The sequence below is a fragment of the Odocoileus virginianus genome, chromosome 6 (assembly GCF_023699985.2).
Source record: "Odocoileus virginianus isolate 20LAN1187 ecotype Illinois chromosome 6, Ovbor_1.2, whole genome shotgun sequence".
NCBI classification, from domain to species: Eukaryota; Metazoa; Chordata; class Mammalia; order Artiodactyla; family Cervidae; genus Odocoileus; species Odocoileus virginianus.
This window is the reverse complement of record NC_069679.1, coordinates 59,897,668-59,912,224: the sequence shown is the minus strand read 5'-3', so window position 1 is coordinate 59,912,224 and position 14,557 is coordinate 59,897,668. Positions and strand designations below refer to the sequence as shown.

At 36.4% G+C, this 14,557-nt stretch overlaps 1 protein-coding gene across 1 annotated transcript in view; it reads right to left on the bottom strand.

Moving 5' to 3' along the window:
• The window catches only part of LRRC9 (leucine rich repeat containing 9), a 112,744-nt gene that overhangs the window by 17,784 nt on the left and 80,403 nt on the right, over positions 1 to 14,557 (bottom strand). Inside the window, exons 24-27 of the mRNA XM_070469426.1 lie at positions 9,511 to 9,641; positions 6,341 to 6,449; positions 4,781 to 4,920; positions 1,574 to 1,710 (exon numbers count right to left, since the gene is read on the bottom strand). Of these exons, the coding sequence (XP_070325527.1) occupies positions 1,574 to 1,710; positions 4,781 to 4,920; positions 6,341 to 6,449; positions 9,511 to 9,641 (517 nt within the window). The remainder of the gene's footprint in view (positions 1 to 1,573; positions 1,711 to 4,780; positions 4,921 to 6,340; positions 6,450 to 9,510; positions 9,642 to 14,557) is intronic.

The following is a 14,557-nucleotide window of genomic DNA, read 5'->3' as shown; positions in this document are numbered from 1 at the left end:
CATATTTAAGAAAGAGATCTAAAACAACAATGCTAAATGTGGTTTCAGGGATCTTACATTTCTATGACTAGTAGAATTTGCTACTCTTTGAAAATTCCCACTTATTTAACTAGATAGTTACATTTTAGATAAATTTAGCTCTTAATCCTTAAGAATCTAACTTGCTTCCCTACAGCCACACCCTGCCCTTTCCCTAAAGACTTTTCCACTATCTTAGCAAATTTAATGCAGCAGGTGAAATGTAGGTTCATTAACTCTGATATATCCTGATATAACTTGATATATCTGATATAACCTTATCTTATTACTGCCCACATTTCTGTACTTCTCTACAGCTTTTACCCTCTTCTCCCTTTAGACTGACCTTAGAATTTTTTATCTCCTCCTGTTCTGTATCTTTAACCTAACTGACCTCTTTACAAACCTTCAAATACGCTCATAACTTTACTAGCTACCATTTCTTACCGATTTTTCAAGGACAAGTTCTTTGAACATGCAGCCTCTAACCTCTGTCTATTGTTTTTGCTGCCTATCCAATAATTTCCCACACTTCCAAATCTGATACTCTGAAGGTTACCAGTGGTCTCCTTTTTGTTGAATCCAATTGTCTACATCCAATATTCTTTTCACAGGCCGCATTCTTTTCATCATTTGACTTTGGTCAATCACCCTTTTTCTCCTGACATCGAGAGTTTGTATTTCTTGGTTTTCTTTCAAAATTTCTTAATGACTCCTCTGCTGGTTCTTTTTTTTCCCAGCCTTCTTAATGCTGGGGATGGGGTGTGGAAGGGAATTATTGACAGGTAGTGGGGGGAGTTGTGTCTCCACCTGTCTTTTTGGTGTTTCTTCTTTCTCTTCTATCATTATTTCCTAAATAAGCACATATACTATGACTTGACCTATCACCTCCACTGGGATCTGATCTGTGGTCCAGTACCACTACTTGAAAAAGTTTCCATTTTTATGTCTCAGAGTGGTCACAACACTATCCTCTCCCTAGCTTTAGAAATTTGTTTGCCAATGTCTTTTTTTTTTTTTTCATTTATTTTTATTAGTTGGAGGCTAATTACTTTACAATATTGTAGTGGTTTTTGCCATACATTGACATGAATCAGCCATGGATTTACATGTGTTCCCCATCCTGATCCCCGTTCCTGCCTCCAATGTCTTAATGAAAGCATGAAAACATCCTGAACTATTTTTCTCTCCTTGTATATTTAATCACTAAGTCCTAATATTTACTTCTTTTAAATGACCTTTTGGATTCCCCCTTTACTCACCCTTCCCACTGACACCAAGACACCATTCTAGTCCCAGCCCTTAGTATGTCATTCATACTGGATAAAAAAATGCATGTGCTTTGGTGAGCTAGAATGCAGTCTTTTATAGCCCAAGAATATTGCATTTACATTATTTATACAAATAACTCAAGATAAACCCATTTATAATTACTCAAATATCTTTGTCAATGAATCTGTTCTAATAGTGATGGTTAATCTGCTTTCAAAATAGGATGATAATCAAGTCAGTTTTTAATAATAAAGACTTACACACTAACAGTGTTGCTACTCACCCTGAAGAAAGAGGAATTTTAAATTTCTTAGTCTGTTAAGTTGTAGCTGAATCAAATTACAAATTCCATTGTAGCCCAAATGAAGAACTTCTAAACTGTTCATTATTGGAGGCAAATTTTCACTGCTCGTTGTATCTCTGAAACACAAATGTCAGTTTGGCCCATAAACTTAATTTCAAACTAGCTGTTTGTATAAACATAAAAAGGCAGTTTATTATGCTGCTGCTAAGTCACGTCAGTCATGTCCGACTCTGTGTGACCCCGTAGACGGCAGCCCACCAGGCTCCTGTCCCTGGGATTCTCCAGGCAAGAACACTGGAGTGGGTTGCCATTTCCTTCTCCAGTGCATGAAAGTGAAAAGTGAAAGTGAAGTTGCTCAGTCACGTCCGACTCTTTGCGACCCCATGGACCGCAGCCTACCAGGCTCCTCCATCCATGGGATTTTCCAGGCAAGAGTACTGGAGTGGGTTGCCATTGCCTTCTCCGAGTTTATTATGTATTTACTACAAATTGAAGAAAAAGAATTAATTTACTAATAGAGCAAATTAAGCTATAATATTCTGCTTTATATTTCATATAATAATCACTTTTTCTTCTTTAAAATCAATTTTATATGATAAAGAACAAAGAAATACAGAAAGAGTTACTCAGAATAAAAAGCAACAGCTAGCACAATCAGGCAAGAAAAAGAAAAAAATAGTGACAGACTTTATTTTCTTTGACTCCAAAATCACTATAGATGGTGACTGCAGCCATGAAATTAAAAGACACTTGCTCCTTAGAAGAAAAGCTATGACAAACCTTGACAGTGTATTAAAAAGTACAGACATTGTACTCTGTCAACAAAGGTCCAAATAGTCAAAGCTATGGTTTCTCCAGTAGTCATGTATGGATGTGAGAGTTGGACCATAAAGAAGGACGAGCGCTGAAGAATTGATCCTTTTTGAACTGTAATGTTGGAGAAGACTCTTAAGAGTCCCTTGGACAGCAAGGAGACAAACCAGTCAATCCTAAAGGAAATCAATCCTGAATATTCATTGGAAGGGCTGATGCTGAAGCTGAACCTCCAATACTTTGGCCACCTGATGTGAAGAGCCGACTCATTAGAAAAGACCCTGATGCTGCGAAAGATTGAAGGCAGGAGGAGAAGGGGACAACAGGATGAGATAGTTGGATGGCATCATTGACTCTATGAACATGAGTTTGAGCAAGCTCTGGTAGATGGTGAAGGATAGGGAAGCCTGGTGTGCTGCAGCCCATGGGGTTGCAAAGAGTCTGACACATCTGAGCAACTGAACAGCAACAAATCTAGATTGGAAAGAAATTGGTAAAACTGTCTTTATTCTCAGATGACATGATCTTGTAATTAGAAAATCTGAAGGAATCCACCAAAACAAAACAAAACAAAAACTATCATTGTACCAATAAATTAATTCATGAAGATAAAGGGTAAAAGATTAATATACAAAAATCAACTGAATATCTATACATCTGTAATAACTGAGAATGAAATTAAGACTTTGTTCACAAATTATAAAAAATGATAAAATACTTCAGAAAAATTAACAAAAGGAGTGCAAAATGTATACACAGAAGACTACAAAACATTGCTGAGATAACGATCTAAATGAATAGAAAAAATCTCATGTTCACACAGTAGAAGACTATTACTGCTAAGACAGTAGTACTCCCAAAATTGATTAGTAGAATCAATTCAATCTCTATCAAAGTCTAGCAGGTTTTCTCCCTTTTCTTTTTCTCCAGAAAATAACCATCTCATCATAGCATTTATGAGGAAAAGCAAACAACCCAGAATATCTAAAATAATCTTTGAAAAGAGCAAGGTTGGAGGGCTTACATTTCCTGATTTCAAAACTTATAAAGCTGCAGTAATCAAACCAGTCTGGAACTCGCAAAAGGACAGACTCACAGATCAATGGAATAGAATTAAGCGTCCAGAAATAAACTTCTACAGTTACAGTCAATTGATTTTCAACAAAGTTACCAAGGCTATTCGATTTAGCCCTCACATTTTACCTCACAATATATACAAAAATAAACTCAAAATGGATTATAGTCCTAAACGTAAGGGAAAAAAATTTTTTTTAAGAAATCATGAGAAAATCTTTGTAACCTTAGGTTAGGCAAAGAGTTCTTAGGTACAACAACATCATAATCTGTAAAAGAAAAAGTTGATAAATTGGACTTTATCAAAATTAAAATTCTTTTAAAAGATATCATTTAAGAAAACATAAAGAAAAGACACACATTTAGAGAAAAATACTTGTAAATCATTTATTTGATAAAGGTGTTGTATCCAGAATATTTGATGAATTTAATAATAAAAAACCAAATAGCATAACTGAAAAATAAGCAAAATATTTAAACAGCAGTCACCAAATAAGATAAAATAATGACTAATAAGCATATGAAAAGCTGCTCAACATTAGTCATAAGGGAAATGCAAATTAAAACCACAGTAAGATACTTCTTTAACTCCATTAGGATAGCTGTAATAAAAAATGTAGACAAATGTTAGTGAGGATGTGGGGAAATTAGAACCCTCAAAACTTTTTTTGGTAATAGAATTTGATACAACCGCTTTGGAAAAGAGTGTGGCGGTTTCTTAAGAAGTTGACTCAGGAATTTCACACTTAGATGTCTACAGTTTTTACAGCCATTCTAATGGAGTTAAAGAAGTATCATATTGTGGTTTTAATTTGCATTTCCCTCATGACTAATGCTGAATTGTACATAAAGGGTAAGTGTTATGGTATGTGAATTGTATCTCAAAAAAAAAAAAAAAAAACCCCACAGTCCTTAAACATACAAGGCTTTTTCTTTTACTTTTTTCATTTTTTTTACAATATGGGTATGAAATGGAAAAAGCAGGGAAAAAACAATAACAAAGGAGTATTTTGGTATCTTTTTATTTACAAAGTTTATTTTTGCTAGGCAGCTACTAAGTATTAAATAAGCTGCTGCTGCTAAGTCGTGTCAGTCGTGTCTGACTCTGTGTGACCCCATAGATGGCAGCCCACCAGGCTCTGCCATCTCTGGGATTCTCCAGGCAAGAGTACTGGAGTGGGTTGCCATTGCCTTCTCCATTAAATAAGCTAAATGTATGTTACTACTGGCATTGATATGACTAACTGCTTTTAAAATTCCCAACCAAAATTATTTATAGTTGTAAAAAAAGAATAATACCTGTTTATTTTTGAAGTTCCTTGCTGCCCATAGCCACTTGAAGGCACTTTCTGGTAGAGCAGTTGTCTACTGGTCAAGTGAGTCTGAGGCTTTAGTCGGGGTATGATTGATTCAATATGGTTATAGTTTAGGCATAACACCTACAGAAAGAATCCATGATTACTCAGCTATTAAAATAAGAATGATGCTGTATATATATCTTTGGTTTGAGGTTATCACAATCCTAAAAACTATTAAGATAGTTTAGCTATGGATAAAGATAAAAACATATTAAGATATATTTAGCTATGGATAAAACTTGGACTATACAACATAATTTAATATGTTAGTGTTAACAATGACAAATTTTTATGTCCCAAATTGTCTGGATTTGACTTTGAAAGTGTTTTTTATTATTTGACATGCTGAGAAATGACACCATTTCAGATGAAGTAATGGAGACCCTAGAAAGCTGCTCAATTTTCTCAATCTGTATTCCTGACTTCTTTATTTACATGAAATAACTCTTTAGTTGGAGAGATTGTTATTTCCCTAAGTTTAAAAGGCCTTAGTAGATGTCTCAAAGCTATAGGACAGGAGGCAATGAGGCTACTTTGAGAACCACAGTGCCCTCCAACTTCGCTCACGACAGAGGCAGCTTTCCATCCCATATCCTTTTAGAGAGGAAGATTCACTGCTTATAAGACAATCACATAAAATTGAGGTCATTTGACCCAGCAATCCCACTGCTGGGCATACACACCGAGGAAACCAGATCTGAAAGAGACACGTGTACCCCAATGTTCATCGCAGCACTGTTTATAATAGCCAGGACATGTAAGAAACCTAGATGCCCATCAGCAGACGAATGGATAAGAAAGCTGTGGTACATATACACAATGGAATATTACTCAGCCATTAAAAAGAATACATTTGAATCAGTTCTAATGAGATGGATGAAACTGGAGCCCATTATACAGAGTGAAGTAAGCCAGAAAGATAAACACCAATACAGTATACTAACGCATATATATGGAATTTAAAAAGATGGTAACGATAACCCTATATGCAAAACAGAAAAAGAGACACAGATGTATAGAACAGACTTTTGGACTCTGTGGGAGAAGGCGAGGGTGGGATGTTCTGAGAAAACAGCATTGAAACAAGTATACTATCAAGTGTGAAACAGATCGCCAGCCCAGGTTGGATGCATGAGACAAGTGCTCAGGGCTGGTACACTGGGAAGACCCAGAGGGATGGGATGGGGAGGGAGGTGGGAGGGGGGATCGGGATGGGGAACACATGTAAATCCATGGCTGATTCATGTCAATGTATGGCAAAAACCACTACAATATTGTAAAGTATTTAGCCTCCAACTAATAAAAATAAATGAAAAAAAATTTAAGGTCATTTGAAATCACTTTGGGAAGTAATACTTTTTTTTCTTGGTGAAAAAATGCTTTAGGAAAAATAATTTCTTTTCTTTAATGACATGAATATACATTTTAGTCCAAAGTAAAGAAGATTACAACCTGCACTGGAAATCTTAAAAGAAAAAAAGAAAATTTGTGAGTGACTCACCTTCACATTAGGCAGATAGATTAATCCACTGAATGAGGTAAGATTATTGTTCTGGAGATTCACATTACACACATTTCTAAATTGGTCAACTGGAATCAAATCCACAGTTCTGAATTGAGACAGAGTAAATGTAGTTATAACTTTAATAGGCATATTATATTGGTGAAATCTCTCACATGTAACACCAAAGCCATTTGAAAAATTTATCTGACAAATTCTATGAGAAAGAATTGCCATAATATAAAATGTATGGATCAAATGATCAGGTAAATACATATTTTTGTTGGGTATATGTGTAAGAAAAATGACATAGAACTTCATTGACTTAAGAAATATGTCTATTACCACATAAACAGCACTATCACAAAAGAAACATCCAATTTCTTTATAAATTCACATACGTGCTCATGAAATCATAGTGAAGTTGATATGGTAATCCAAAAGACTTTCAGTTGTAAACTGTAGAGGATATATATGAAACGGGTTATTTCTGAAATGCCAGGAAGGGATTTGGGATGGGAAGAAAAGGAGGAAGTAGATAAGGTCTTTAAAAACAGTTTTCTGTGTAATCTCCTGAAAACTTTTATGGCATTCCACCTTATAAGGATGTTTTGATAATTAGTCAGAATGCTTGATTCCTAGTTGATAGCTTTAAAACTGTTTTACCTTCACTTGAGCTATGAAGAAGAGCATAAAGTTAAATCACCTTGCTCTGATTCCTTCTTTATAAGATATACAAATTTATTTCATTTATTTCTTTTCTAAATTGAGGTATAGTTGATGTACAAATTTATATAAATTTTAGATGTACAACATAGTGATTCACAATTTTTAAAGATTATACTCCATTCACCGTTATTATAAAATATTGGCGATATTCCCTTTGTTGTACAATATATTCTTGTAGCTTACTTATTTTATACAGGCATATGTAGCTCACTCTCTAACCCTATCTTGCTCCCCTCTTCTCTCTCCCCAATAACCACAGGTTTATTCTTTGTATCTGAGAGTCTTTTTTTTGTTATATACACTAGTTTTATTTTTTAGATCATGTACAAGTGATATCATACAGTATTTGTCATTCTCTGTCTGACTTATTTTCACTTAGCGTGATACCCTCCACCTATGTTGCTGCAAATGACACAATTCTGTTCTCTTTTGTGGCTGAGTACTATTCCATTGTACATATACATATATACATATATATACACTACATCTTACATATCATCTGTTTATGGCCATTTAGGCTGCTTGCATATCTTGGCAATTGTAAATAATGCTGCTATGAACATAGGGTGCATATATTTTTTTAATTAGTAATTTTTATTTTTTTTCCAGATGAATGCCTGGGAATAGAATTGCTGGGTCATATGTTAGTTCTGTAAAAATGTCAGTTCAGATCTTCTGCCCATTTTTAATCAGGTTTTTTCTTTAACATTGAGTTGTATGAACTGTTTATATATTTTGGATAGTAACCCCTTGTTGGTCATATAATTTGCAAATAATTTTACGCATTCAGTAGGTTGTCTTTTCATTTTGTTGATGGTTTCCTTTGCTGCACAAAAGCCTAACCACATCTTTAAATCTTCAACTCTTAAGTTATAATTATAACATATTTTATCCATTAGTAAGTTTCTTATTCTTTCAACATGTTTTCATTAGTTATTTCCTAAGTGCAGACAATGTGTTTAGAAAGTCTACAAATATGAAAGACACTGTCCATGCACTCAAGAAATGGGATACAGAAAAACTATAATAAAAAAAGGAAAATTGCCACAATACGATTAGGTATAACAGCATTTTAGGGAAAGAAAAACCTATTTGGGGAAGTCAGAAATGACTTCACGAGGGAGAAAGATCTTAAAATGAGACTTGGAGAATTTGGGGCATCTGTCAGGCAAGAAAGAGTTCCCGGCAGTGAAACAGCTGCAAGCAAAGGCAGAAACATGAAACAGCATTTTGTGACTGAGATTAAGGAATAGAATATTTTAGAATTTCTGGAGTATAAAGAGTTATGGTGCAGTAAAGGTAATGATTACAAGAGATAAAAATGGAGTGGTAATGAAAGGGCCTCCCATGTCATACAAAGAGATTTAAAAATTTTATTCTCTCTACAGTGGAAAGCCACTGAACGATGCTGAGAAGGGAAGTGATCTGATAAAACTTGCATTGTAGTAAGCAGTATGGATAATAGATGGACTTGCAGATAAGGTTATATGAGACAAAAAACAATAGTTTCTAAATAGGTAATTCTCCAATCTAGGACAATGGCAATGACTATGGAAAGAAGGTAGAGGGGAACTAGGACACACACTTAAGACACAGACTCTGTAGAATGTAGTGATTAATTAAAAATGGACAAAGGAGAGAGAGCAGTGGACCTTAGATTTCTGGCTTGGGCAACAACAGAAGAATGATATTTCCTCGATGCTATCTAGGGAACAAATATTCAAATGAGGAGCCTAGGTTCAGGCTAAATTAGGGGTTCATCATAAGTTGAAACAGCGGCTGAAATATCTGCCTATGAAGAGTACAGAATAGAAAAAAGAAGAGAAAAGGATTTATTAACCATTATCATTATCTAACAATGAAAACATTCATGAGAACAGCATCAGAGGAATGCTAGCAGTGAAAGCCAGATAACTCTGGATTAGAGTGATACAATGTGAGGAGCAAACATAGTATGTTCCCATTTAAAAAACTTGGTTATAAAATAAAATAGAAATATAAAGTCTTAGAAAGAGCTTGATGACATCTTTAATTACAATGTGTGATAATAAAAGTTATTAATGCACTTCAAAGATGGTAAAGTTAATATGAGATTGTGAAGTAGAGTAGTCGATTTTCTGAATTACTGGCTATATTTGGGTAAGATGTATAAATTATAAACCTTACAAAAATAATAATGACGACACATTTAATTATAGTATCAAATTGCTATTGTTTGGTCATGTCTGAAACTTGCGACCTCACTGTCCTTGCGACTGCCAGGCTCCCCTGTGCCAGGACTTCCCAGGCAAGAATACCAGAGTGGGTTGCCAGTTCCTACTCTGGGGGATATCCCTGACTCATGGATTGAACCCACATCTGCTTGGCGAATGGATTCTTTACCACTGAGCTGCCAAGGAAGCCCTCATAATATCGAATATCACATACTAAAATGATTGTACCTGATGGATGATGAAGTCCAATTTAGTTCTTGCATTTGGGTGAAGTTTGAGTGTCCTTGTCGTTCAGCAATCATATCAGAAGTCAGTCTGCCACCAAACAAATCTTTTGCACACTCGGTCTCTGCTGGTTCCTGTATGTGAGGGTATTTAGAAAGTGATGTCCTCTCTTACAGATGACTCTGCTGTGCTTAGCCACTCAGTTGTGTCCAACTCCTTGCGACCCCCAAGGACTGCAGCCCCTCAGGCTGCTCTGTCCATGGAATTCTCTAGGCAAGAATACGGAGTGGGTTGCCACGCCCTTCTCCAGGTTTACAAATGACTGAATGTCTTTAATTCTTTGGTTCCAGGTCAAAATGGAGTGGACTCATTTCTCCCTATTTCATACTAAGTATAGCCAAACCCTCTGGATATTACATATAAAATACACATAAGAGACTGAAAGGTTCAGAGAAGAAGGCAGACCAGCTAGGGACCTTGGGACCTGAGGAACAACACTGTGGTGAGTTCTCTGGTGTGTTACTCTGATAATAATAAGAAACCTTCATCTACTGTTCCTGCTTGGCCATATGGTCAGGCAGAAGAATGATGAAAACCTGACCTGTTAAAATGATGTCCATATGGGGCACAGCCCTATGGAAATCGGTGGGTATATTAAAGTAGGGCACGTTGATGCCCATCTGAACTCGCTTTCAATTTTGGAAGGTGATTGAAATAGACAAGCAGATAGACCCATATGTTCACTTAAGGTGGCCACCTGCGTCTATAAAATAGGTGGACATTGGGGGTCTATAGCAATGCAGAGATAGGCTGAATCTAGAGATATTCCTCTTGCACCCTCTTAGGTACAAAATGCCAATAAGCACTGTTCCAGCTGCCAGCAAAAGAGACAGAGACTGCAGATGGCTGTGTGGCAGATTTCCCTGTGGGAAGGCCCTGAACAGAGCTGGCAAGTCAGACTGAGGCTGGTAGCCCTGGGGAGCTACAAATAGGTTCTGGCAGGAATAGATACTGACCCTGGACTGGGATTTGCTTATCCAGTGTAAATGCAAATGCACATAGTGCTATAAAAGAGCTGGAACTGAAGATATGACACCAATTTCGACAGTTGATGGTTATTTCTTCAGACCAAGGAACATGCTTTACAGCCATACTGTGCAACAATGGGCGGGAAACTATCCTTTTCAGAGTAGTAGTTTGATAGAGAATTGGCGTGGGCAATTAAAACATTAGTTGTCTAAAACAGGGGGAGATAGAATCATGACAGTCTGGGGTCTGGCTTACACGTCTTTCTGAGTGTGCTCACACTCACTGAACATGAGTGGAGCTAAAAAGAGTGTCCCTGATGGATAGACATCTATTTTTCTGGTGGATCTGGGGACAGGGGAAGGATGCTGATATGACTATGCACTTCTTACTAAGGAAGGATGATGCTGGTAAAATCATTATACTTTCTTTCCTTCTTCCTCACTCACCTCAACTTTTTTTTCCTACCCAATGCAGTGGTCACAGAAACACACCTGCAATTATAAGTGCTAGAAATAGGGATCATTTTTAAGCAAGAAACTATGCTTTTAAACATCTTGTCAGAATTCCTAAAGGCCTAATGGGGGTAGATTTTACCTTCACTCCATCTGGCAAAATTGGAATTAACAGTGAATGTATCTGTATTCCCTGGTAGCAAAAATAGCCCACTAGTTTTGCACCTATTATCACCTCGCCCTATTTTAAGGGAGGTGGGCTGAGGGGAGATATATGGTAGACTAGTATCGCTGTCTGCAATCTAGACCAGCACAGTGGCCAAACCTAATATCCCTTCCAGAAGTGGAAAAATATGGGTATAAATGGAAAGAATGGGGAAGGGAAGTTGTGGGTAAAGGAATTAATAAATACGTAATGTAATGAGGGAAATCAGTATTATTTATACTACCTCAAAAGAGGGTAGAGCAAGAGTTGATATTGTCTCAGTTCAATAATAGCAGATGCTTGAAAGGGTGAAGCTATATTTTCTGAGACTACTCCTGTTTTAGGAAACTGACAAAAGTCTCCAATGGAAAGCTGTAAATCTGAGTAGCCTCACCCTGGGAGACATTTCCATGATTATGGACTGTATAATAACTGAATGGGATTATAGCAATATTCCAAAATCTTTTGAATTTATGATCATTTTGCTGTAAAAAGACAAGGGCATAGCTGTGATATTGTGATTTATAATAAGAAATATACATTTGGTCTTCATCTACTGTTCCTGGCACATAGCTCCTAAAACTCTTGTTATTTCCTGTATTAGAGCCATGTTGTTGTTCAGCCACTCAGTCATGTCCGACTCTTTGCAACCCCATGGACTGCAGCACGCCAGGCTTCCCTGTCCTTCATCATCTCCTGGAGCTTGCTCAAAGTCATGTTCATTGACTTAGTGATGCCATCCAGCCATCTCATCCTCTCATTCCCTTCTTCTCCTGCCTTCAATCTCTCCCAGCATCAGGGTCTTTTCTAATGAGTCAGTTCTTTGCATCAGGTGGCCGAAGCATTGGAGCTTCAGCTTCAGCATCAGTCTTTCCAATGAATATTTAGGATTGATTTCCTAAAGAATTTACTGGTTTGATCTCCTTGCTGTCCAAGGGACCCTCAAGAATCTTCTCCAACACCACAGTTCAAAAGCATCAGTTCTTCAGTGCTCAGCCTTATGTTCCAACTCTCACATCTTGGAATCTTTTATTATAATATTGTGGGTTTTTGTTTTCAATTCCTGAAATAGCCCCAGAACCATCAGGTGAAAGGAGCATGCTGTTATTCCTAACAAGCCTTTCAACCACACCTGAGTTTATCTTAACAAGATGACTTTTGGAAAGTCCCTGAGAATGGGGACTGGTTGCCAGGAAAATCAACCATGATTAGAAGGTTGGAACTTCCAGTGACATTACCTTACTTCCTGGTATGATTATATATCCACGGAGCCCTGGAGACAGAGTGAGACTTAGCTGTCCGCGCTTTACTATTAAAAAGTCATGCCACTTGCAATAAGGCATTTAAATTATCTGGAGTTCTTTGTGTTCATTCACAAGATATAGGCTTTGGACCATGTTATTTCTAAAGTCAATGTCTATTTACCTCTCAAACACTCTAGGATCATATTGCCTTCTACCTCCTGCTACATCTACTTATGGTGGCTTCTTTTCCTCTTTACATTTACTAAATGAAAGTATTAAAGCCTCACTTAGATATCTTTACTTTCTCTCTTTCCTTAGTCAATGGTATATGCTTTGGTTTTAACTAGACAACTTTCTTTAAATTACTTCCAAATCTAAACAATTGTAAATTAAATGTCCATATCTAAAGTTAGTCCTGTGTTTTCAATTGCCTGTTTGCCATCTCCAATCAGATGATCCACAATTGTATAAAACTTAGTGTGTCCAACACTAATCATCTTATTCCTGAAACTACTTTCTTCCTATAATATTTCTGTTATGATATCTCTTACTGGCATAGACTCAAGCCTTATAGACCTCTTTTATTCTTTCCTTTCCTCATCTTGCAAATTTAATTGGTTGCCAAGTTCTGTCAATTCTTCCTGGTATTTCTAACTTTCAACTCTTCATTTTTAATACTATTTCCCGTTGGTTCATTTCAGTTTCTCAGTACCTCATATCTAGACTAAGCTAATAGTCTCCTACTGGTTTTTTGGTCTATTGCTCTAAACACTGCTGTTAAATTTCCTAATATATAATTTTGAATTATGTTATTCCCCTACTCAAAAACTTCAATGCCTTCCCATTACTTCTCAGTCAAAGTCTAGATTATTCAGACTAATCTTCATGTCCCATGATTAATTCATATGTTCTACCTCATCCTACAAAAAATTTGTGGCAGCTTACAGGAGGAACATATAATCTAATAGTAAAATGTAAATAATAGTGAAGATTGAGAATGATGTAAGTTAGAAGAGATCAAATGTTGGGATAGGGAGAGAGACCATAAGTCCTACAGGGTTTCTGTTACTGAACCACAAATTTGGCACTGAGCTTTAAGGTGGTCAAAGTGAAAAGGAAAATAGTTAACTAATATTCATTGTCAGCGAGGAGACCATAACTTTTCTCTAGGGGGAAATGTTTTTTCTACACTTACTTCAAAAAGCACTTTCTGAGTGGCCCTTCAATTGAGGGCATAGAGAGATAGGAAGGATAATATTCTCAACAACACCCTGGTGCACATGCAGTACCAGTTTCATATGCCTGTTTTAAAAACAACCCTCAGTGAAAACCAACACCTAAACAAAACCCAGTATGCAACATTCTAGAGAACTGTTCATGTTTGAGGGAGAATATTTTTGATTCTTCATTCTGAGGAGGGTCCTGAAAAAAGCAGGGTTAGAATTAGTAATCTTATCAGAGTACCTCAAAGTCACAAATAATCATAAACTATCTCTCAATTTTCTAGAAACTTGAAGAGTTTTATTGTCTGATAGGTGCTAGGCAATGTTACACAGGGAGCTTTTTACTCTCCACACATTTGTTGTGCTATTCTCCACACATTTGTTGTGCTATCCAATTACACGGAAATCAGAAGCTTTGAATGAACCTGCTTGTTACAGAATTCAAGTTTCCAAATATTGCTTTCATAGTCAATTCTATGTTCTGTGTTATTTTTTAACACTGTACAAAAAGTTATTTTTTACTAGTACAGTTTACTAGTAATGTTGACATACCATTCGTTGGTTCAAATATGTTTTCCTTAAATCTTAACTGTATTTTTCCAGGTAACAGGAAGTAGGTTTTAGGCCCAAGAAGATGATAGGGCTCAGGGCAGTTTTTTTCTATCCTGTCTTATAAAATTGTGCTCTTCATTTCTTAGGCATTGAATTCAGTGGGTGTAAATGTAAGCAGTATCTTCTCTTCTGTGCCACCTCATTTAGACAATTAAAAACTGGCCAAAGGAGAAAAAATTAAAACCCAGATCTAAAATGTGCTTTGGGGATCCAGATTTTAATAAGCATAGTAAGTTTGGGTTACATACTAGTGATAAAGCAACATTCAAAATGACTATGACCTAT